The following is a 24,472-nucleotide window of genomic DNA, read 5'->3' on the forward strand; positions in this document are numbered from 1 at the left end:
AAAAGCTTGATAATTTGATAATACTTGGTGTTGGTAAGAGTATGGAAAGGAGATGCTATAACAAACTGTTGGTGAGAATGTACGGTAGCCTCTGACCTTGCGATTACACTCTGGAAATATCTGCACAAGTTTTGAAGGATGCATACCCACATGGATGTTCGCTGCAGCATAATTAGCAATAGCAAAATATTAGGAAAAAACCAGATGACATCAACAGGACAAGGGTTAAGCAAATTATGGTATGTGCTTAATAAAGGAATATGACGTGGTCTTTGATTAATGATGTAGATCATTCTTACAATATAAAAGGATGTCAGATGAAAAGCAAAATGCAGAACAGTATATGTGGTATGATCCACTTTTTAAAGGCCTGCGTATGTGTGCATACACAGAGAAGAAGGAAGGGAAAGAACGTTCATTTACAATCTGGCTGCCGTTTGAGGGGCTGCTTGATCTGGAAAGAGTTAAAAAAACAAAAAAAAACCCCAGGAATTTGGGGATTGTTCTCTGGCACCTAGAGAGAGAAGAGCAGGGGTTCTCCTTGTGGATACACATTAAAATCACCTGGGGACCCTTTCCGTCACAGAGACCCTGGCCTCTCCCGGAGCTGAATATACCAGAACCTGCCCTGGGGGTGGGGCCCAGCCTTGATGGTACTTCTGGTCTCAGGTGCTTCTAATACGCAGCCAGGTTGAGAATCAAGTCCACACCCGGGAAAGCAGCGGAGGAAGGAAGGAGCCTGCGCACCACGGCCAGAGTCCGGGGCCCACGGAGGGCCGGAGCAGGTGAGAAATTCTCGTGGAGGGGTCGGTCTTAGGACTTAGGTCCTAGGAACTGGGATATCTGATGACTGAATTAGAAGTTGTGTCCTACCCTATGTCTCCAAAATGTTCTGACCTCCAGGGAAAATTTCGCACAAGCAGCAGTTTGCGCTAGTGCTGCTTTGGAGGGCACGAAAGATGGCGACCAGTGGAGTAAAAGCCAAGCGCTCTCAGAGAGACAGGTTGTAGTGGAGGGTCCTGCCCGGAGGGCTGCTCCCCCGGGGTCTCGGGAGGCGCTGGCTGAGGGGCTGGTGGGCTTCCGCCGCAGGCCGCAGACCGTTTATTTGCACCTTAAAGGAAATGAGCGAACGAAGCGGTCGGGGGTGGGGGGGGGGCACCTGGAGACATACATCCCAGGCGCTGCCAGTCTGGGGCTTTTTTGTGTTTGTTTGTTTTTAATTATTACTTTCAAATTTTAAAATTAAAGAACTGTGTGCGCATGATTTGAAAAAAATCAAATAGTCCAGAAAAGAGAGTGAAAAGCAATAGCCCTGTGCTGTACCCTCTCCTCTTATCTCCCCTCCCGGTCTGCATGGCACAGCCCCAGAGCGGTCACTTTTAATGCCTTCTGCCCTTGTGGTGGTTCCCCAAATGTCTATACGACCAGTTCTGTGCTAGCTGACCGCCAGCTTTGTGAGAAACAGAGGAAGACATCCCATCCTCCAGATACTATACGGACATCCACCAGAAAATTCTCTTCATAACTAAACAAATCTACAGTGACAGTGCAGTGAATGGAGCCCTCTGGAGAGGGGCGCCACGCACGGTCGGCACAGCTGAGTCCGGCAGCTCTGCCAGTCACTCTGTTTACGTATCGGTCAACATTAGATAGTTCCTGATAGACTTCTTCTTATGGGGGGGTGATAACGTAATTCACACCTCATTTCCCTCACCCCAGCTCCCAGCATGGCTCTGTGACGGTTGGTTCTGACATCTCTCCAACTTCGAGAAGCACCCTTACACCTTTTCTAGTTCCAAAAGTTACTGGTGCTCTTTCTTATGAGACGAGGATATTTGCAGCCCCGCCTTCCTCCTCCCCTTCTTCTTCCCAGTCTCCGTCAGCAGGGCCTGTCCTTTTCTTTCTTTCTTTTTTTTTTTTTAGGATTACTAATAGATTTTGCTGTTTTTACTTTTTGTTTTGAAATGATTTCAAACTTACAGAAATGTTGCAAGAATAGTACAATGAACTCTTCACTCAGATTTGCCAATTGCTAAATATTTTGCCCTATTTGGTTTGTCATTTTCCACACACACACACATACACATGCACAGAGAGAAAATAGTCTAGATACATAAATGTCTTATCTTATGTGTGAGAGTAAATTGTAGACATGGCATCTCTTAACCCTGAAATACCACAATACTATTATCAAAGTCAGGAAATTTAACATCTTTGGTACAATACTATAATCTACATACCTTCTTCAAATTTTGCCAGTTGTCCCAATAATGTCTGCTCCCGCGCCCCCCCCCACCCCCCGCAAGCTCGCTCCTCCTCATCCCCCCTCGTTCTCATCCTTCCTCTCCTCCTCCTCCTCCTTCTAAGAGCTATTGTTTTCTCTGGTCCAGGATCCAGCCCAGGATCACATGTTGCACTTAGTTGTCATGTCTCTCATAGTCTGGAACAGCTCCTCAGCCTTTCTTTGTCTTTCATGACATTGATTTTATTCATTCATTCATTCATTTATTAAGTACAGGGCCTGTCCTTTTGTGGTGACAAACACGAGAGCATTAAAATTCTGTAACAATAGTTAAGTCTCTCATGGTATGTCTAGATGTTGAATCTAAAAACTCAAAACAGTAAATATGGATGTCAAACAGTTAACTGCATAACCAAGGACTGCATTTTATAATCTCTGATCCAATAGCATAGCCTCTGTGCTGAAGAAGAATGTTGCTGGAGTGAAGTTTGGCTTTTTCTCACTTTACTTGCTACCAAGTGCGTTTACTGTAACCTAACGTCTTCCACTCTCAGGCTCATTCCAACTGTTCCATTACTTCCCCTCGTTTCCTGGGGGTTCCATGGTCCTGCATCTTCTTAGTCCTATCTGGACACAGCTGGGATCATGCCCTCCTAGGTGGACACTCTGCTCTGCCAGATGCCATGTTTTCTCTTTTTTTGGTTCATTCCTTCTCTTCGCTGCAGCCCCTTCTTGAGTAACTCCTTCAAGGCGCATGGGGGATGCATTTTCTGAATCTTGTGTGTTAAGATGTCTTTATTGAGCCTTCACACTTGGCTAATAGTTTGGCTGGTTATAAAATTCTGGGTTGAAAATAATTTTCCCTCAAAACTGAAGTTATTGCTTCACAGGCTTTGGCCTCTAGTGTTACAGATGGGAAATCTGATGTCTGGCTGATTCTCTGGCAACTGATTATTGTTTTCATTTCACTTTCCCACCCCCACCCCCTACATGAAAGGTTCTAGAAACCTTCCCTTATCCTTGGTGTTCTGAAATATCACAATGCTATATTTAGGATTTTAAAAAAATTAGTCCTGCTCAGCCCTCAGTGGGCCCTTTTGATCTAGAAACTTCAGCACTGAGAGTTTTCTCTTAATATTCAACCCCCCCCACACACACACTTTTTCAGTCTCTTTATGGCATTCTAATTAGTCAAGTTGCTGAACCTCCTGACTCAATCCTCCATGTCTCATATTTTCTCTTTTATAGTTTTAATACTTTCTTCCTGGCTTCTTGAGGAATAAATTCCATTAGACTAACACTCCTGGCTCTCTCCATCCCCTTACTCATTTCTCCCCAGGGTAGGACAACTGACTTATCCAACTGGTGAGTTTAGAAGAAGGAGCAGGGCTTATGTGCCTGGGTTCCTTCTCTTTGGCTTTCTCTTCCAAGTTCTCTCTTGTTCTCTAATTGTCACTTTTTCAAAGCATCCATTCTTGTTGTTCATGGATATTAATATCTTCTTGGATCTTCTTGGCTTTTAAAAAATTTTCTTCTCATCCCTGCCTGACTTACTGCTTTTTTGTTTGTTTGCTTTCTTTTACGCTTCTGAATTTAATCAAATATATGTTAATTCTTGGACAGTCTCTTCATATTTAAGAGTGAAGTCATAAAAAAGTATTTAGGAACTCTGGTTATATGATGGGGCTTGTGGACCAGAGGTTTGCTTTCTAATGAGTAGGTAGGACACTGGCTGTTCTGGAGACTCTAACTGCAGAAAGCCTAGAAGGTTTGACACTAGACTTCCAGGAGTTCTGCTTCGGGGTGAAGGGGAGGGAATGGGGTTCTTTATGCCACCAATGGGTTTTTCAGTTAATCCCAATTTTCAGCCCTGTGCTTCTCTCAAGTGCTCATTTGTATCTGAAATTTTCTCAGGGTATCTTGGTTTCCACATTCCTCGTCTGCTTTTGTTTCCCACCCCCCCTCATCTGCTTTTATTCTTCTAGGCTGAGGCTTCTCCATCCTGCTTTATGTTACGATTTCTTCATTCCCTTTCCACTTTCCAGAAATGTGTTGAGTTCTCTCATTTCTTTGACTATTCTCTTTATTGTTGATTTAAGCCATTTATATTCCATTACTATAATTTTAATGAGGTCTGAGGGAGGAAGGAAGAGGTGAAATAGTATATGTTCTGTCCACAGCCTCGAGTCCGATTGCACTTTGAAATGTTCTGGAAGGAGACAAGGATCGTGAGGGGAGGAAATGTTCTCATTTTATGAGACACACTTCTGCACTGCTCAGTTTGTTACTTTTGTTTGTGTGAGTATTGTTTTTATAACAGAAAGAACTCAAAAAAGAATCGATTACAGTGACTTGCTGTCTCTCTCCAATGTGTGATGCTGAAAGCTTCTTCCAGAAACAGGCCTCAGCCCATGACACATTTAGGTCCCGTTTCCCACTTGGTCTCGAATCTTTTCTAAAGGCTCTCTGGTACCACTTCCTTCTTTGATTCTTGATGCGGACTGCTGTCAAGGTTCCATTTTCAACCTACTTCTTAGGCCCCTCTTTGTAAATTCTCACAGCCCTCATGGCTTTTTATATCCCCCAGGCGCCCAGCGCAATTCCTCATCAACCACCTCCCCTCACTATTTGCTTAATCCCACCAGTGTTTACTCTGTGGCATCTCATCACTAAACCTTTGCTCACTTGACATGACTACTTTTATTTTTTTATTTTTTAAATTATTTATTTAATTTATTTTTGGCGGTGTTGGGTCTTCGTTGCTGCGCACGGGCTTTCTCTAGTTGCGGCGAGCGAGAGCTACTCTTTGTTGCAGTATATGCAGGCTTCTCATTGCAGTGGCTTCTCTTGTTGTGGAGCACGGGCTCTAGAGCACAGGCTCAGTAGTTGTGGTGCACGGGCTTAGTTGCTCCGCGGCATGTGGGATCTTCCTGGACCAGGGGTTGAACCCAGGTTCCCTGCATTGGCAGACGGATTCTTAACCACTGTGCCACCAGGGAAGTTCACTACTTTTAAAAAGATGAATAAATGTGACTGCTAAGGACAGGAGTATTCTTTTGGCATTTAGCCTCATAGAAACCATTTTTAGTTTAATATAAAACTTTTCTCAATAAAAAATCTTCAGTAAGCTCATTGTTCTGTCAGTGCTAAAATCTTAGTAGATTTTTGATGGCCCTTAAATCTTTGATTTTGAGCACTTTAAACCTTCAGATCTGCAGAGGCTATTTTCTACTCTTAGAATTTAAGAAACTTATAAATATTAATATTCTATACCACAGAAACAAAAGTCTGACTGTTTTAAAAAATAAAAGGGGGGGGCATGGAAGAAGGAAATACATGCATTGTGCAAGCTAGAACAATTCTATTTTATATTTATCCCAACTAAAGGTCAGAGCATAATAACAAGGCATAGCATTCATTAGGATCTTACCATATGTTAAGCCATGCTGAGCACTTGATTTAAGCACTTTTATTTAATCCACACAAGCATATAAGGCATATACTATTTTCATCCCCATTTTACAGATGAGGATATTGAGATACCTAGACCCTGAGGACCTTGCCCTAGGTCTCACAGGCAATGTAGCTGAGGCAGGATGTACCCCAAACCTGTCTGACACCAGGTTGACACCTTAAATCACTCTACCAGCCTTTCTCATGAACTTCTGGGGCGTTCATGGTCTCTGGTTTCAGTGGATGGGTTCTACAAAAGTTTTTACATTTAGTGTTTGCACATCAAATTAGTCCACAAAGAATTATTTTGACAGTTTTAATAAGATGAACTTCTCCCAAGGAGAGTGAAATTTTAGTCTCTTAACTCAGGCTTTTTGGAGACTGAGCCCAAGCAACGCCAGGGTGTCTTTATAAGACTTCTTTGCAGATCATGAGAATTTTTTTTGTAAGTACCTGCATTTTGCTAAGTTTATGACCCCTGTGTCCTGCTATACTGATTCTCTCCCTATCAGAAAAAGGGCAGGGCTTCCCTGGTGGCACAGTGGTTGAGAATCTGCCTGCCAATGCAGGGGACACGGGTTCAAGCCCTGGTCTGGGAAGATCCCACATGCCGCGGAGCAACTAGGCCCGTGAGCCACGATTACTGAGCCTGCGTGTCTGGAGCCTGTGCTCCGCAACAAGAGAGGCCGTGATAGTGAGAGGCCCGTGCTCCACGATGAAGAGTGGCCCCCGCTTGCCGCAATTGGAGAAAGCCCTCGCACAGAAACGAAGACCCAACACAGCCATAAATAAATAAATAAATAAAATTTAAAAAAAAGAAAAAGGGCAATCCACCTTATACCATGTGAAATCTATGCAAACTTAACTACTGACCTTGCCTTAGAAATCCTGCTTAGAGTTTATTTTAGGTCTTTATATGCTATGTTTCAACTAAAGTATTTAGTTTAACTTGAGCATTTGAAGAAGTGTTAGTACTTCACTTTTTAGTTGGGTGTATGCCACAAAGCAACTACCGTATTTCTGGTCCGATATCAGTTTTCCTGAGGGAAACACACATTAAAAACATATTATTTAATTTTCAGATGCTGGCTTAAAGCCAAGTATATTTATTAACAATTAAATCCCTTTGACAGGTCCACATCTCTAAGAGTTACTGAAAACCAGACCAACAAATCTTTCAAACATACATGCTCTGGAACTAGGAAAACAAGGAATATTTATTAGCAAACTGTGCAGTTGATTTGCTTATGCAATCATTTATTAACTTAAATAAGACATTGTGATTTCTTGAGCACTGTTATTGTTTAAAAACAGTGACTGTGGGTGGGCTTAGCTAGGAAATATAAGGTGTGGAACTTATTTGTGGAATTCAAGAACATTACCGTTGACTAACCATATATATAATAATTCTTATTGACTAATGAGGCCAGTCTAAAAAACATTTTCTATGAATAATAGAACTTTACCTGTAACTGTAACAATTTTGTTAACAGTTTTCTCTGCTTTGGGACTTTAATTCTGGTTAGTTTTTGATTCATACATGGTAAAAGATTGACAGTATCAAAAACATTCTATCTTTGGGTCCAACAAGAGAGAGGTGAGGCTGGCAGAACTGATCTAATTTTTCAGAATGCATTTCATTTTATGAACAGAGATGGCCAGTCAGAACAGAAATCTGTACTAAGTGAAAGTTGTGCTTCAAAAAGATGCTCAACGTTGATGAGGATATACAGGAGGTTAAAGCAGTCTGGCTCTGTAATTCAGTTCAGTTTTATCACTTTCTTTTCTGTTGATATTTCTTACTTTTCGAGAGTGATTTCTTTTTCATCACACCCAGTTCTCTTGGTTCAGACCCATTATGTATTATTTATCTTAAGTGGCATCATAGGATCTATTCTTGGAAGTCTTTATTAGGCCCAAGATTTACTTGCCTGTAAGGCTATGCTTACATCTTGTACAATATCCATTTGTGTTGACTTTGGAGGTACTTCCTGTAGTCAGAACTTGGAAGTATCTGCTTTGTGCTGGTGCCCCAGTGGGCCGAGCTCGGGGGCAGGCCCGGCGCTCCACAGCACTGACCTTGAGGGGTGCTGGATTGGGCAGAGCACAGAACTAGAAACTCTGGATACTTTGCCCTCCAAACTTCTCACATATAAAATACAGGATATCTAAATATATATAAATGTAAAATACAGGAGGCTAAGTTTGAATTTCAGCTAGGAAATAAATTCAACTTGTTTCCTAACTCCGGCCACCCTATTATATAGACTTTAGTCTCTTCATATGGAAAATATGGATAGTAATGGTACCTACCTCCTAGGCTTGCTTAAAACCTGGTGCATATGTGTATATATTTTATTTTCCGTAGCAATCCTTGTTAGGTAACTTGTCCAAGGTCATGCTCAAGTATTAGAACCAGTGTCCAGAGCCTCAGCCTCCATGTTGCCTCAGTCAACATGATGTCAATAGCTAAGAACCTCTAATGAGCCAATAACAATGTAAACACTATGTTAAAAATATAAATAGCAGCACAGTTGCCATATGCTAATTTTTTATTACTATCCATCAGGAAGCTTACTGTCTGTATCAGTCCTTATATGTATAGGTAAAGCTGAAAATAAAATTCAGGGAGGTAGAAATTTCTTATAAGTTTCCTAGTGAGTATTTTTTAAAGTCATTCATTCAAACCTATTGCAGAAGATTTGAACTTTGAAATCTATCATTCTTTTAAAGTGGACTCTAGAGAAATTAACAGTACATAAAACTGGAACTTAAGTATTTAACATCTCCTGCATTGTTCAATACCTTCCCATTGCTTCACAGCAGCACCCAAATATCTCAGCATGGCATTTGAGGCTCTCCAGATCTGGCCGAGACTCAAATTTGCAGCCTCAGCTCCTATTAATTCTCAGTCATGAGCTCTACCCTAGTACCCTTGTCATTCTTCAACTTTGATGTTCTTTCTACTCTCATATCTTTCTTTGTCTGGAGTCCCTTCATCCTGGAAAGCATTTTCCCTATCTCAGCCATAGGAAACCTTTATCTCCAGCTTCAACACCCAGCTCTTTTATGACACAGCCTTTCTCTCCTCAACTAACTGGCCCTTTGGGTGATTTTTCTATTATACCATCTAGCATAGAGCTTGCCTCGCGACTGTATTTCACTTGTCTTCCTGATTAAAATTTAGTTTCTGTGGTCAGGATTTTGTCTTATTCTTTTCTACATACCAGAAACAGTGCTTTTCCCAAATTTAGTCCAACAGCACATAGGAACAGTGCTCTAGAACTTGCAGTGCCTTGAGTTGAAATTTTGGAAATCCACCAAATAAGCTTTGGGCATGCTCATGGTGACTAGAAGTTATGTTTTTGGTATTTAAACAAGGTTTTCCCTTTTATTAAGAAATAATACATATTCAGTTTAGAAAACTTGTAAAATTAAAGACACACACAAAGGGGAAAAAAATATCACCAGTAAACTACCTTCCAAGGACTGCTGCTGTTTTTTGTTTTGTTTTGTTTTTTTCAGTACAGAAATGCTGTGTGTTTATCTTTCTCAGAAATTCTCAACAGAGACAACATGGAAAGGTAGATAAGGACAAAAAGATGAAAGCAATGGGTTTGAGCCCCCAAGCCCAGCACTTCACGATTGTATGACCCTATGTGTTAGTCACTTGATCCCTCTGAGGCCCAGTTTCGTCATCTGAAAAATAGAAATACTAATACTGCTCTTTATTCCAATAGAGGTTTTTTAGAAGATCAAATTACAAAGGATTTTGAAGGTCTTTTGTACATTAGCTAATGCCGTATGCCTATTTTTCATTAGTATGTTAGACTGTACCGAAGATGAGTCTATGGGTACGTGGAGAGATCAGATTGAATCCTAAGTACTAGTTCAAACTGGATTTGTGCCTGACTCTACCCTGAGTTACAGATAACCTTCACGTCACTAAAGGGGGGAGGGGGGGGGACTGGCTTTTACTGAGCACCTACTACTTGCCAGGTTCTCTGCTATTCACTTTACCCTTGTCTTTCCATAGCACTACGTAATCCCCTTTACATCTGAAAGAGCCTGAATTCAGTGATCTAAGCCACCGGTATTGCAGGGTTAAAACGAAGGTAGGTCTCGCTTCACATCCCTTGTTCCATCTTCAATATGGTAAGAAATACTTTTGGGGAAAAGTATTTTTATGGAATTCCTCTTATTCTTATTATGGAAATGTCCAGTGATTGAAGGGCAGTATTTGATTGGGTACATGGAATATTTTGAGACGGATTCTCTTAGGAAAGGTAAAAGAAGTTGTGATCATTTCATGTAGAAAGAGTGGACTAATTTAAAGCTGTTTTCAAGATCCTGAAAGGAAACAAATGGTGGCTATCAACCAAGTAACTTTCACCTGAAATTTACCTTAACCTACCTTAAAATATAATTTAGAAGTTTTCATAGCATGGCTTCTTTGGATCTAAAAAGAACTGCTAAGAGAAGTTATGGACTGTCTTTTTCGATAAAGTGTTTGTTTTGAACAAGGTAGATTTATCTTTTCAAGACTTACTAATAGTCCTATTTGGAGGCAGAAAACGAGGCTCAAGATGAGTTTCAAGAAAACATGAAGGAAAGAAGCATCATTACAAATTCTGTTGAAGCTGTCATTAAAATAAAGTGATATAACAGCATAGAAGATCTAAAATGATATTACAGTACAGAGACACCTGAGGGTGCTCTAACCAGCTGCTATAGTAAAGGAATTAAACTGCTCAAATGTTAGGGGAAAGTTAAGGCCTGTTGTGAATGGCAGTGTTGAATTCTGATTTGTAGCGTTGGCTAAGCAGAACAATCTTGGAATAGATGGCTTTTCTTTTAAAATGTATTGGCCCTGCCCCTTGCTCCCCACCCCACCCCCTCCCCCCATTTTAAAAAGTAGATGTTCGTAGTGGACAATTTGGGAAACACTGAAAAGCACAAAGAAGAAAAAAAAATGAACTGATGTGGCTATCAGCCTTGGAGGCTGGGGTTTTCTAGAGCTAGGCCAGTCGGAGGCTTAGCTCAGGAGGCCTGCCTTCAAACTCAAGCCCAGCCTGTTCTCATTTTGATTCCACAGACCTTCTGCTGGTACGAAGGGGGAGTAGAGACTGGGGGTCTAATGACCGCAAGAAGAGAATTAGAGACGCATGTTTATCTCAATACATTTACTCTCATTAAAGTTCATATTCACTGACATCATGCATCTCCTTGAAACAGTCTGCCCACCCACCATTAATTAAAGCCACATTTAAAAAAGTCCGTGTGTGCACTTTTATTCCAATCAAAAGTAGCCTCCTAAGTTTTGCAGAGTAGGCAGGAGAATATCTGAGGCTTGACAGCTGTTCACCTCTACACAGTGAGGAATCATGTAATTTACATGAAAAGTCATGTTTATTCAGAGCCTACAATATAATAGCTAAGATCTATTGTCTTGAAGAGTAGAAACATTCAATATCTAATGACCTATTCAGCAAAATTAACATTTGTTTTGATGAGTCAACGTTATTTTGGATGCAGTGTATGACCATATGCTCTTATCTGTACAATAGTCTGAGAGATCCAACTATATACTGTGCTTGAATAACTAAGCAGCATTCTCCTATCAAAGACACCACACTTTGTAACCTATACATATGGTATCAATGTCAAAACAAAGGTCAATGTAAATTTTTCCTTATCTAAACCATTGCACAAACAGTAATTACCACAGTTGTAGGATTGCACAACCGTAGTCTATATTCTTGGCAGTAGTCACTATAAGTTCATAAATTTGTGAAAATTAGGAATGTTGATTTTCCAAGTTCAAGAAAGGTACTATTTGTAAACTGCTCAGGTCACACTCATCTTATTCCGTGTGCTAAGCAAGACTTCTTTCCTTCCAAATTCCTTTAAATGAGATCTGTTCCCTCTGTGAGCCTAGTAAAAGGGTTTTCATCCAAACAGATCTACATTCTTTTCTATTCTTTTTTCCTATTAAAGCCCCCCTGGGGACTTTACAATTTTATGCTGATCTTTCTTTATATATTAATGTCAAGCACATATTTATTTTGTGTTGATAAAAGACAAATTATAGTTATCTCTTCTCATTGGCAGTTAGATTATTTTAGAATGGTTCTGACTGAATGTTTGATTAGCCAACCAGTTTATGCTTCTTACACAAAGGCCTAATGTGCAGCATTCCGATTCTCTAGTTCTTCTGGTCAAGCCACCATGCCCAAAGACATGGCTTATAAGTGGATCTGAACACTGGCATTGAAATGGTTTAATCCTAGGCCAAACCACCTCGGGGCTGGGAGTTGAAACCTGAATTCTAGTCCTGGCTTTTCTTCTGATTCTCCATGTGACCTGGAGCACTGGAGGGTCTATTTCCTCATCTAACAAATGGGAGTTAGGGAATGAATATTGACCAGGTACCCACAGCCCAAGAGGTTAGTCAGGTCTAGAGGTTAAGGGGCCAGTGTGCCTCTTTGGGGCATGTCTTCCCCTAGTCCACTTACTCATCCAGTACCAGAAACCCCTTAAAAGCCCAAGGTGGGGCTTTTAAGAGTGAAAGCAGCTTCTGGTTCTGAAAAGAGCTTCCCTGAATCTAGAAGAAGCCAACAAGCCATGCCTGGTGAGTTGCTTTCATGATAAGTTTGAGAGAAGATGTTCTGGGACTTGATACCCCTTAGATACAAGCATTCAGCGTCCCACTGGTATGTGGGATGCAGCCCTATCCTCAACCACAGATGCTATCTTCTGACTAGATGATACAGTATCCAGAGAGACCATAGGCACTTGACTGTACCCAATGCCAAAAGCAGTGGTTGGACTCTTTCAGCTTAGCTGTGGGAGGGAAGGTAGAGTGCAGGTGGGGATATTTCAACCCAGTTGGTGGTATTCTTTAGAACAAACAGCTCTGGGCTGGGGGACAGTGGGAAGTTGTGATGATAGCATTTTAGCACTCTAGGAAGGCTTAAGATAAGCTTGCCTTAAGTGATTTGTAAGGCCATGCAGTCTACAAAACGAGCACCGCTGCAGTCCATACCTTCCTGCCGGCTCTGTTGTTGTGAAGATTCATCAGGGCTCTGGCATCCTTTCCTTTCCTTTCCTTGGCGTCCACAAAGGCTCGGGCAAACTTGATCCCATAGTCAATGTTATCACTGCAGCCACCCCAGTCGAAAGTGCCCTTGCTGTCCTTGGCGGTTCCCTTCTTCTTTGGGTCACAGGAACAGGATTTTAATTCTCCTTGGCTACAGGCCCTGGTGATGGCAAATACAACTCCAGCTGAAGAGATGGCGTAAACAAAGGCAGATTCCCGGCTACCTGTAACAAAAATGCTTTTCTTAAAAGCAGTCTGGCATTGCTCGTTCTGAATAACTTTCACACGATGGCTGTTTAATACTTGTTCTGCCTCTGACGTACTTTGCCACTAGACAACGTATCCTTGAAGAATTCCTTCCTAGAGCCAAGGCTCGCTCTTGAATATGAATCATCGCGCTTAATACAAGCTTTTATCAATTTGGATAACTGTAGGACAACTATCCTTAAAGTAAAGAAAGTATAAAAGAAAATGCAGCAAAAGCCTGCCCTGCCCAGTTCCTGGCTTCATATTAGTCTCATACATGTTCTTGCTTTAACCTAGAATCCCACATGTCCCAGAAGAGAGGAGCAGGGCATCTCTAGACCTTGGTTTCCTCCTCTGCAGCATACAGTCTGAATTCTGCAATTCTATCATTCCATAACAGATTTTGGTATTCGTGCTACTACAGCTCTCCCTGAAAAAACCTTCCAGACCTCCAGGCATTATTGCGGACACTTGTATGTGTGTAAATGATTGCTACTGAAATACTGAATTCAAAGTAATCTAGGGGCTGAGGTGGGAAGACAGTTCACAGCAGTAACCAGCACCTCTGGTTAACCCTGGAGAGCTTTGGCTTGGCATCAGCTTTCACAAGTAACGGAGAGATTATTGAAGGCAATATGCAATATCCTTGAGTTACATACTACGTCTAACTATTAAGGTGAATTTACTTTCTTCTGGGACACCTGCACTAATCACTGGTATTGGGTAAAAAGTGAAAAGCTTTTCTTTGGTTTTTTCTGGAAGGAAGCAAATTTACCGCCTATAATTAGACCTGGGCAAGAACTCTTTGGAGTGCTTTCTTAGAATTGTTCTTTATTAGAGCACAGGCTACATTCACTTCCAGGCTGAAGGGTACATATTTCAGTGCGATAACTACATTAAATTATTTTAATAATCTGTAGTAACTCATAACACGGTGTTGTGGCATAGTGAGAGATATAAGGCCCTTTAGGGTCTGTGTGCACCTCATTTTTCAAGTGGAGCTGTATTTCACTGTTATTAGCATGCCTTTTTACTAATGGCTGCTGCAGCAAATATATTCACCATCACAATAGAAGCCGAACAAGCTAATGCCAATGCAAGGCAGCAAATGGAGAGCCATTTGGTGATTCACTATGTCAAGACGAGTGTGACTTTTTGAACCACACAGCTGGGAGAACAAACCACCTTTTCGCGTTGAAGCCCTTCTTGTTTCCGTTTGTCATTCAGTGCTAAAATTTATTATACATCCCTTGCAATATTTGCTCTGCTAGTCTCATTATTAAAAATCAGGAAAACGTATCTACACCATATTAAATGGCATTTGCCTCAGCCTTCAAAAAATATCTCCCCCGAAACCTGTAACCATCCAGAAAAAAGGAATCAATCATGCCTTGAAGTTAGGTAAAATCAGTTATATGAATATTTGCCATAGGTAGCAGGTAGTGCTCTCCAGAGAGAAATGTGACGGTTGTGGGAGTTGTTTTAGAATTCCAGATTATGTTATAAGGATCACAGATGATTTTCTAAGAGGAATTGACATGTTTTGTAAAAGATGGTGACTAATAGATGCAAATGTGGCTTAATCTCTGCTAGTGGTTTTCAGATAAATAAAATTTTTATTTTACCCATTTTACCACGTAGGAAAATACCTTGTCCATAGTCATCCCATTGATCTGCTAAAGCCTGGTTTTGGATTTGGAGTTCAGTGCCCACATTTAGAGATATCATATGGGGGAAAATTCCTGAATGCATAATATATTTTGCACTAGTCTTATTTCTTAAGGAGAAAGGAGAGAAACTTTATGAGGTGGTCTTTTAGGGGAAAGCTATGGAAGATGCAGATGATAGAATGTCAGTGACCAGACAGTATTTTGAAGGTTAGTAGAGGAATAAATTGTCTAGGCACAGAATGCATCCTGGCCTAACTTGCAAACAACTACATTGACTTGTTGGCTGAAAGAAAAAAAAAAAAATCACTTAATAAATCTGCTACATTTCAGAAATAATTTCCAAAGCAAAACCATCACCTTTCTAAATATTTGTCATTTATTATTCAAATGCATTACTAAATAGCTAGATATTTGTTTATTTAAATAAAAAATTAGCACATGGAATATCTTTTCATTTTACCTCCAGATGTTTTGGTATATCATGTAGATACGGCCTTAAGATGTTTTCAGTTAAGTGTCTTAGATGAATCACTAAAATGCTATGTGCAAAATAGTAGCACATTTCAAGAGTTGGCTTTGTAACAAAACAAATTTTGATCTCGGGCCTCTTCTTAGAAAAACTGATTCTTTTTAAAGCCATTGTAATATGAAACAAAATCCAAATCTAAATGGTGATATTTAGACTTCCTGATGTGTTACTATTGAAGTTTCTCTAATTTTTGGCTTGAGATAAGTCAAGCAATGTTTACTAAGTGTATAGGCTGGGACAGGCAGCTGGGAAGGCAAAACACTAGAAGCTAGGCTTTCTGGAAGGTTAGGGGTTGTTCAACTCTTTTTTTTAAAATGCTTGCCTTTTTTTTTTTTTTTTAACAAGGATGAAACCTAATCACCTTTTTGTTTAAGGCTTATTCTAGAATTCTGGAAGTATATGCAAATTCTTGCAGGATTATTTTTGAGTTTAGTAGTTCTGTCTTTACATTTCTCTGCCCGTGTCTGGTGATAGTCGGTTGAATGAGCAAATTACGAAAGTTCCTAAAAATCGTTCTGCCTTACTCTTGCTCTCTGAAGCAAAAGAGGCAGATGTTCTCCATTTCTCTATGACCACAGGATATGTTAGTAACTTTTATGTTCTCCTTATATGTGGTACTGCCCTTTGGCTTTCCTATTTATCTATGAGGACATTTAGGTTTCCGAAGGAGGAGTTCTTTACAACTCTAAGATGTGAATTTCCCTCCAAGCAATTAATTGTAAAACTCTTTGGATAGCTTCATTGGAATTTCATGATTATTTCCAGGATAAGCTACCTTAGGCCAAATTCAGCCTCCCCATAACCAACACAAAATCATCACTGACAGTCACAGGAGTTTACGTAAATGTCCAGGAAGAAATCTGGCCTTCTGTGAAGATTGGAAAGAAACTATGTAGCATGAGTGTTTTAAGTTTTGAGTACTTTGGCAAAGCATTCAGCTTCATCTGAAAGAAATCTGAAGGGAGTACAGTTATAATCTCTAATTTACCTGAAGCCTTAGACTAAGTCAAACTTGTTCTGCTTTCTCTATTTATAACCTTTTCCCTCTCAGCCATTCTACAGCTCTGAAGAAACAAACATTGCCAAGATTAAGTTGAATGAATCTCCAGCTTTGGCAGATACACTCTCTAGAATCAGTGGTCAAACTTGCCTCCTTTGATTTGTTATCAAAAGGGTTTTTTTTTTCAATATGGAGACATCTTAATGGATTTTCATAGACAGACTCTATAGGTGATCATTTTATAAATGAGAAATACACTTAATTTGTAATCATTGGAAAATGGTTGTGAGACCTTTGAAAAGGAAAAATCCTGATACATCTTTAACACCAAGAGCCTGTACCTAATATATGCAAAGATTTATTGTGCCAGATATTTGCAAACTCTCTTTGATAAGGTCCAGCACTTTAATTGATTCACTGGTGAGTTAATCTAGGTGAAGTCTTAAAATTCCATGTAGCTGAAATTTATTATTATCCTTTCAAAAATTTTGTGATGTCATATCAAAACTCCAAAAGGAATGCGGAAGAATATAGTTCTTAAACCAGAGAATAAAATTGCAGAATATAGCAGTAAATTAACTTTAGGGATACGCTAAGAGTGAGAGTACTACGCCCTTGGGGGAGACATTCAGCTATGCATTTGGACTCATAAAACCCTAGGGCTGTGATGATTACCTGATAGAAACACCCTCTGTTAAGCATTACCAAGTGCACAGCCCAAATGATTTTCTTAGGATTGGGAGGGGGAGGTGGGCAAAAACAAGTGGAAAGTTTCCTGTTTCTGGGGTTCGCACATAAACTGTTGTGTTTTCAGTAAGATTTCCCAGTAGCAAATGGGATGTGCTACTTCTTGGAGAATGCTGCTAGGACCAGGTTAAGGGATGGGGATGTTTTGAAAATAAGATCTGATTTTCAGTTAATTTTCTCTGATTGTGTACAAGTTAGTAAGCTACTTTCCACATTCAGAACTTTTAAGAAGTTTATTATGTAATTAGATAATGTTCAGTGTGCTTTCTAAAAAAAAAGAAAAGGAAGAAACCACAGGCATACCCCATTTTATTGCACTTTATTGCGCTTCACAGATATTGTTTTTTACAAACTGAAGCTTTGTGGCAACCTGCATTGTCAAATGATGGTTACCATTTTTTAGCAATAAAGTATTTTTAAATTAAGGTATGTACATTGTTTTTTCAACAGTTAATAGACTACAGCATAGTATAAATATAACTTTTATATGCATTGGGAAACCAAAAAAATTCGTGTGACTTGCTTTATTGTGGTGATCTGGAACCAAAGCTGCAATATCTCCAAGGTCTACCTCTGTGTATTCATGGTTCCCACCCCTACCCTCCATAAATATCCTTCTGCTTAAAATGTACCTGGAGAACAGGCACTCACTACAAGTTCATCCATCCATTCATTCAACCATTCAATGAATGAGTGATGCCTACAACACACAAGGTACCAAGTAAGGTGCAGGGAAAGCAGATGAGTTCCTGCCTTACAGAATTTACAGTTTACTGAAAAAAATGTTTAATTTAGAAACAGAGTGACCCGAAGCTGAGTAGCCGAATGGGAGGTCAAAGGTGGTGAGCAGAGATTTGTCTCTGCTTCTTAATAACACTGACTTGTTATTGTAATAATGACCATCTATGGCCAATAAAAGATTTGGGCATTCTATCCCAATCTTCTGCTCTTTTCCTTCTGGAAGTTTCAAGTCCCAGAAAGAAGAGTTAAAAAGTCAAAAGCGCTCTGTGGCTGCTGCGTCCTTTCTTCTAGAGACAAAATCTGAACCTGGAGGGACAGGCAGAGTTGTGACATGACATGGATGGACAGAGCCAAGAATAAAAAGACACCAGCCTGGGGCACTACATCCTCCTCCAAAACTTTAGACAAGTTTCTTGATTTCTCGAGTCCTTGTCTGTAAAACGGGACAAATGCCACCCAACAGAACAAGCTCCTGACTGAATAGCATGCAAGACAAGATGAGCAGGGACTTTGAAGACCAAATAAGGGTGTGTGTATGTGAGGGTAGAGCCCATGAGCTGCGAGAAGGCGGGAGACTTACTTCGAAGCAGGACCCTGCCGAAGAGGCCGTGATCCCTGTCCAGGGTGTTGCAGTTCCAGCGGTGCTGGCGGAACTGGTGCTGGCACTCTGCTGTCCACTCGGCCACGCCCAGGCCGATGGCACGCATCACGTCCGGGTGTCGGTGGCACAGCTGCCGCTGGCGGCTCACCAAGCCTGGCACATTGTCACACATCACCCTGGAGGAGCCACCTGTAGCTCTCATGTACCTGGGAAGGACCAACACGGGGGAGAGCACAGAACAGCGAGGCCTCACACGGTGTTTCCCAGGAGAGGGAAGAGCTCAAAGCAGCATTTCAAATACGAATTCCTATCCTTTGGGGGATATTAGAAGGCAAAGGTTATTTAACTTTAGTTCACTGGAGAAGCGGCACAGCAGGCATGGTGAGTGATCCGGTAGAAGCCACCCCAAAACGGAGTGCTGACTGTTTCTTGGACATGAAGCCGAGGCCACCAGATGATGCTCTGGGCAGGGTGGGAGAGGCAAGGTCTGCAGCTGGGGAATGGGATGAGGGGGGAAGGGGCAACATGTTTTTGGAAGACGTCTTCCAAGAAGACTCTGATTTCAACACACAATGTGTCTGGACTTGGCTTTGGAGGAAGCTGACCTTTAGAAGCTCCTCACTCCCATTTATTTGATCTAATGTTTAAGTGTCTTAAACTGTCTGTATCTGTCTAATCAACACCTGCCGGTATCTGATGTTATACTCTCTGCACAGGCATGCCATTCTTTTCCTACTAAAGAATCCGTTAAATATTTCCATTTTCCAGCTCTTTTTGGCTTTTATAGAGAACCTTTGGAAAAAAATCTTTCTATTGTTATTAAGGACACTAAATGTTTGGAAGAATCAAACAGTGTTATAGCTCCATAAAGTACTTTTGAGAAGAAACTTTAACAAAAAATTACATCATCATCTCTACCCAGATGTTCTCTATTAGTTGTGAAATGTTTAGAAAGGTACCTTTTATATAACCCAAGCTGCCATAGGTGTCTTTTGAAGCGATCAAACAAGGAGAATGTCTTTTTCTTGTATTTTCATTATTTTATATGATCATAAAATCATTACAGCTGTGACTCCCCAAAAATATATTTAAGTGACAGCTGAGAGACAATGTGACAAAAAGCCTGAGCAATAAATAATGTTTATACACCCATGGAAACAGAAATAGTCATTTTATTGAAAAACGGTCACTCTGATAAATCAATCTTTGATCTATGTCAGCAATGTCAAGGCTAAACGCCTTTCTGTTCAAAGTGGCTTAGGAAGGAATTGAACCCCTTTTCCCATCAATGCTTTCTTTGCCTTGCTCCTTTGAAGGGCTCGTGTCTTCCTAAAGTTCCCTGCTCCAGTGTCTCATTTGGCTGAGACGCCTTACTTTTGCCAGATTCTTTTAAAAAAACAGCACATCATAACAGATAACAGGTCTTTCTGAATCAGTGTTTTAAGTATCAGTTCGGAAGTTTTTAGGTGCGAGAACGTTAAAGAGCTCTCAACTCTATCTCTTCTCAAGATGAAGGAGATGGAGATGAGTTTCTGGGTGTGGAGAGCCTCTCCCTTTGGAACTTTTAAGGATGCTAAGACCTGTTAACGTTTCAACGTTCCTTCACTATGCAGAATAAATCGAAGATCCACGTATAAAGGACAGCAGCAAAGTTACTCTTTGGGGTGACTGTGGTTTCGAACTGACATCTTAGAGCCCCCGGCCTCTGGAGCTTCGTATTAAGGCGGTAGTCTCTACCTGGAGGCAGCAAAATGTTCTTCCGCCCCACTGGGGTGAAGCACTAGGAATGTGGAAGGACGGGAAAGAAGGCAAAATCACACGCTTTGGGTTCTACCGCTCCTGCCCGCCGGAATTGGCCCGTCGGTTTTTATCTTGAGGGGTTTTGGGGGGGAGGGGGAGCATGGGGGGACGATAGTAGTTTTGGAGGTAAGTTCACCCCCCCCCCCATACACACGCGCGCGCGCGCGCGCGCACACGTCTGTGCTAGTAGAGCGAGAGACCCGGCTAGCGCTTGTCTCAAAGATCCCGATTTTGCTGTCGCTCAGCTGTATCCAAATACACCGACCATCAGAGCTCTCAGTTGAGGGGGAATGGAGGGGGGGGCGGGGGGGGGGTGTTGAAGTTGTCGAAGCTGGAATGGGCTTCCGAGGAAAATCGAAGGGGCGATAGGAGAGGGCAGCAGCTGGGGTTCGGGTCGGAAGCCGTGACTGCCGCGGCCGCGGGGAAGCGCCGCCGGGAAGGGTCTATGTGGCCACTGCGGTCTCCACTCCCATCCCCAAAATACCCCGGCGCCCGTGCGCGTGCACTTACCACCATGAAGAGCTGACCTCAGGGCTGAGCCAAGTCAAGAGCAGAGGGAGCCAGAGCCAGATTCCACCGAGACAGGCGTTCATATTAACCCCCTTGCGTCCGCATCAGGTCAGACTCCGTGTGCGGGCGCCATGCGTGCCCGGAGCAGAAGCGCTCAGCGCCGGGAGCGCCTCGTCACGGCCGCCGGCGCCTTGCCGCGCCCCCGCCCCCCCGCTCGCGTCTGCGGCGAGTGGCGAGACTCGCTGATAAAGTTTCAAGCGACCAGCGGGGCGAACGATAAAGGCCAGCCGGGGCCGCCTCGCCCACAGCCAATTCCCCAGGCGCGGCGAGCGCGGGCTGCCGGAGAGCTCTGCGCGCCTCCCGCGCGCCCCGGTCCCTTCAGCTCCCCGCCCGCCAGCCCAGGCGCAGCCAAGGGAGGGGGCGCTGCGCCGGGTAGGATGGCGGGGGTTGTGGGGGGTGGGTCGCGCGGTTTTATATAAGGGTGGATGAAATGATGGCAAGAGAGGTCTGTGGGTGAGGTGATGCGGGGAGGGAGAAGCACCTCTGCGTGGCCTCGAGCACCCGCGGAGGCAGGCACCTTTCGGGAAGCTCCGGGCCAAAGAGCAGCAGTGGGTGCCCCGCCACAGGACCGAGCGCTCCGGATAGGCGAGGCTACCCTCCGGCAAACATAAGTCCCCGAGCGGGCAATGTGGGGAAAGGAGGGAGAGGATAGGGATACAGCTGTGTACAGGAGGCAAGAATCCAAGGATGATTTTCAACTCATCCCTCCGCTTCTCTTCCTAATACCGAAAGGAAGAGCAAGCCCTCGTAAATCTGGAGCTAAGCAGGGCAAGGTTGGGGAGGGAGGGTTCAGGCCTCAGGGAAGTGAAGACCTGTGGCCTTGATTCCTCGGTGCTGGGCTTATATACAGAGCTCCAAGGGAGGGGAAACGGGAAGGTCCCTGACCCTCCGGACCTCACCCAGGCGTCCTCGGCCAAAACGTCTGGGGAAGATGCGGTGTTTACGCACACCCAGCTCCTCCACGGCGCTGTAGAGCGCAAAAGATCATGCAGGGAGGAACTGAGGCAGCAGGAGCCCGCCGAGGGTCTGCGCCCCAGCACCGGTCGCGCCTCTTGCCGTCCTGGCGCTCAGCCTTTGCGCCTTGCGGAGGTCAAGGGACTATCGGTCCTGATCTGGGCCCCCGCAGGGCCAAGAGAGACAGGCTTGAGCCCGCGGGTGGAGCATCTTGAGCAGCAACTGGCTTGTAGCCCCGCCGTTTATCACCGGAAAGGAAGGAAGACTAGGAACTCGCGGCGGCCGTGAACTGTTCCATTGCTCTTTTCCTGGGGCGGAGGAACCCGCCGCCCGCCCGCGGAGCGTGCCTTGGGGAATGGGGAATGTGTGTGCGTGTTGGGGGTGGGGTGGGCGCTGCATTGTTCGCAGGGCGTGAAGGGGTGGCCGTCCAGATAGGAAAGACCGGCTCTCACCCCACCCTCTCCTAGAGCCGAGACCGGCCGGAGCATCTGCCCTCGCTAGGCGCGAGCGCGGTGAGAAGCTGGACGGGGCGAATCTCAGAAACGCCAAAAACCTGAAAAATGCTGTCATCGCCACCCCCTTCCCCCCCCCCGCCCCCCCGCCGCCGCTGGTCCCTGGCAGGTCCGGCCCCTCCCAGGCTGACCCAGATACATCCCCGTTTTGGTCCGGAAAGGGAGGGGAGGGAAACAAGTACCGCGCCACCCACGACTCGGGAAGAGCAGGGCTCCGCGCCAGGGCCGCTCCATATCGCTGGGCCGCGACCCAGGGGAAGTTCTGATCAGTCTGTGCCGGGAGGGAGGGAGGGGCAGGGGAGGTGGGGGTTGTGTTTCTGCTCACAGTGCGTGCACAGGCTCGTGTGTGTGTGTGTGTGTGTGTGTGTGTTGGGGGATAGGAGGTTAGGGGGAGACGGGGCGAGTGATGTGATGGGCATCAAAGAGCAAGAAATATCTCATTAACCTCTGTGCTTACGCTCATAAACCTCCTCCCTGGGTGAAGCAGAAGAGTAAGTTAAAATTCATTTCCATCCCCCTTCGTCCACAGTCTCTCCACTTCTACCAGTGAATAAAGTAGGGATGTGGATGTGTATGTTGGGAAAGGTAGGCAGCTATATGCTTCTCTCATGGACAATGAGACCTGAAACTACCTAAAAAGCTCCTCAACTCCAAGCTCCACCCACCTCAGCACATCATGTTCTCCCAGCTGAGGGGAGTTAGAAATACATGGAGTATGACTATCAGCTTAGAGGCCTTTCCTCTCCGCCCAGGGGATTATTGAGTGGCCAGGACATCTGCCCTTCAGTTGTTGATGAGGCCAATGGAATGACCTAAACCTGAAACAGACCTCCTGGAATAAGAACAGGACCATCCCCAAAACTAATTAAATTCACTCCAAAGTACTTTATCCTGGGGCAGGAGAAGTACCTCATGACTTGCAGACAAGAAATCAGCCTTGGTGAATGGCAACTGCTGAAAAAGTTCAAGAGAAACTAAATCCAGATGTGAAAAAGGTCCACCCAAACACTCCTTCCCGACCTGTCTAGAGGCAGTCTGGAACACGTGACTTGTCCCGTCCAGATCTGTGATTCCATTTCTCTCACATTCTCCACCCCTATTCACTTATGACCCACTATTAGCCCTGTACAGCTTCGCCTCCTGCCCAACAAGTCTGACTTTCCTCCCTCCTCATCTGTACCTGTGCACTTTGAAGATAGAGTGTTCACTACTAGAAGAAGTTGGGAAATGCTCAAGAAAATGAAGTGGAAAGAAAGTTATTACAAACCTCACTTCTCTTCCAATAAAAACTACCATCCTAAGGAAGAGTTGATAAATATTTAAGTAAATTGCACATGACTATAGCCTTGCTATAGCAGATGAATTAGGAAAGACAGGGTTCAGAGTGCCTTTAGATCTACGAATTTAATATCTGATTTTTGGTTTCTTCAATGAGAATTCTCATTGAATTGACTGTAAAATTCATTTACAGCATACGGAACCCAATTCTCTTTCTGGATATTAATGTTAGTTTGCTTGTAACTTTAGTATAGCATTGTAGCCAAATGAGTCAGTCTATTTTCTTAGTTAGATCCATTGTTTGTCTAATCTCCCAGGGCAGAGAGAGAACTAATTTACTACCAAACCATCTCCACCCTTTACAAATGGACAGTTACTTCTTCAACCAAATAGTCATTTGTGTTTCAGTCTGAGCTGGCTTCTTCCTAACGCAGTGACTCCTAATTTAGCTACTCACTAACCAGTGATTCAAAGGTCTAGTATTTCCAACTTAGAATCAATGACCTTAAGAAAGAACATTGTGTATTAACAAAAGGTCAACAATGGGAAAGAAAAATATATATATATAACTTTCTAAATCTAGTAGTATCATATATATAACATAGGTAATATATCAAATAAAAACAATATATATCATTAAAACTTTTTTACTTGCTAAGTCTATCCAACTAAGAGTATCATATACATAACAATATAGATTGTTTGAAATTTGAAGTGTGTTTTCAATGCCCTTAAAGGCATTGCCCCCTTTCCCCTTTAGTCACTCCTACAATTTTTATTAAGCACATTCTTAGCTAATCTTTGTTAAAAATTGATTTTATAAAAAGTTCTAATATCAATGATTTAAATCTCAGTGTGCATTTAAATTAATGTGCACCAAAGACTTGCTTCCAGCCATGAGAAAGTAATAGGTACGTGACTTGTTCTCCTACTGAAAAAAAAATATAAGACTGGACAAAATGATAAGGCAAATCTTTTCAGGCATTGGGTAATAGGCAGCACAGAGCTATGATCTTTGACAGATGGAAAA

General features: G+C 42.9%; 1 protein-coding gene across 1 annotated transcript in view; it reads right to left on the minus strand.

Annotated features, from left to right (window-relative positions):
* WNT2 (Wnt family member 2) overlaps positions 1–22,033 on the minus strand; it is a 47,368-nt gene extending 25,335 nt beyond the window's left edge. The window contains exons 1-3 of the mRNA XM_082472396.1: positions 20,639–22,033; positions 18,308–18,534; positions 12,741–13,018 (exon numbers count right to left, since the gene is read on the minus strand). Of these exons, the coding sequence (XP_082328522.1) occupies positions 12,741–13,018; positions 18,308–18,534; positions 20,639–20,721 (588 nt within the window). The 5' untranslated portion in view covers positions 20,722–22,033. The remainder of the gene's footprint in view (positions 1–12,740; positions 13,019–18,307; positions 18,535–20,638) is intronic.
* Between the last annotated feature and the right edge of the window lie 2,439 nt (positions 22,034–24,472).

The sequence above is a fragment of the Balaenoptera physalus genome (assembly GCF_965194825.1).
Source record: "Balaenoptera physalus genome assembly, chromosome: 8".
NCBI lineage: Eukaryota > Metazoa > Chordata > Mammalia > Artiodactyla > Balaenopteridae > Balaenoptera > Balaenoptera physalus.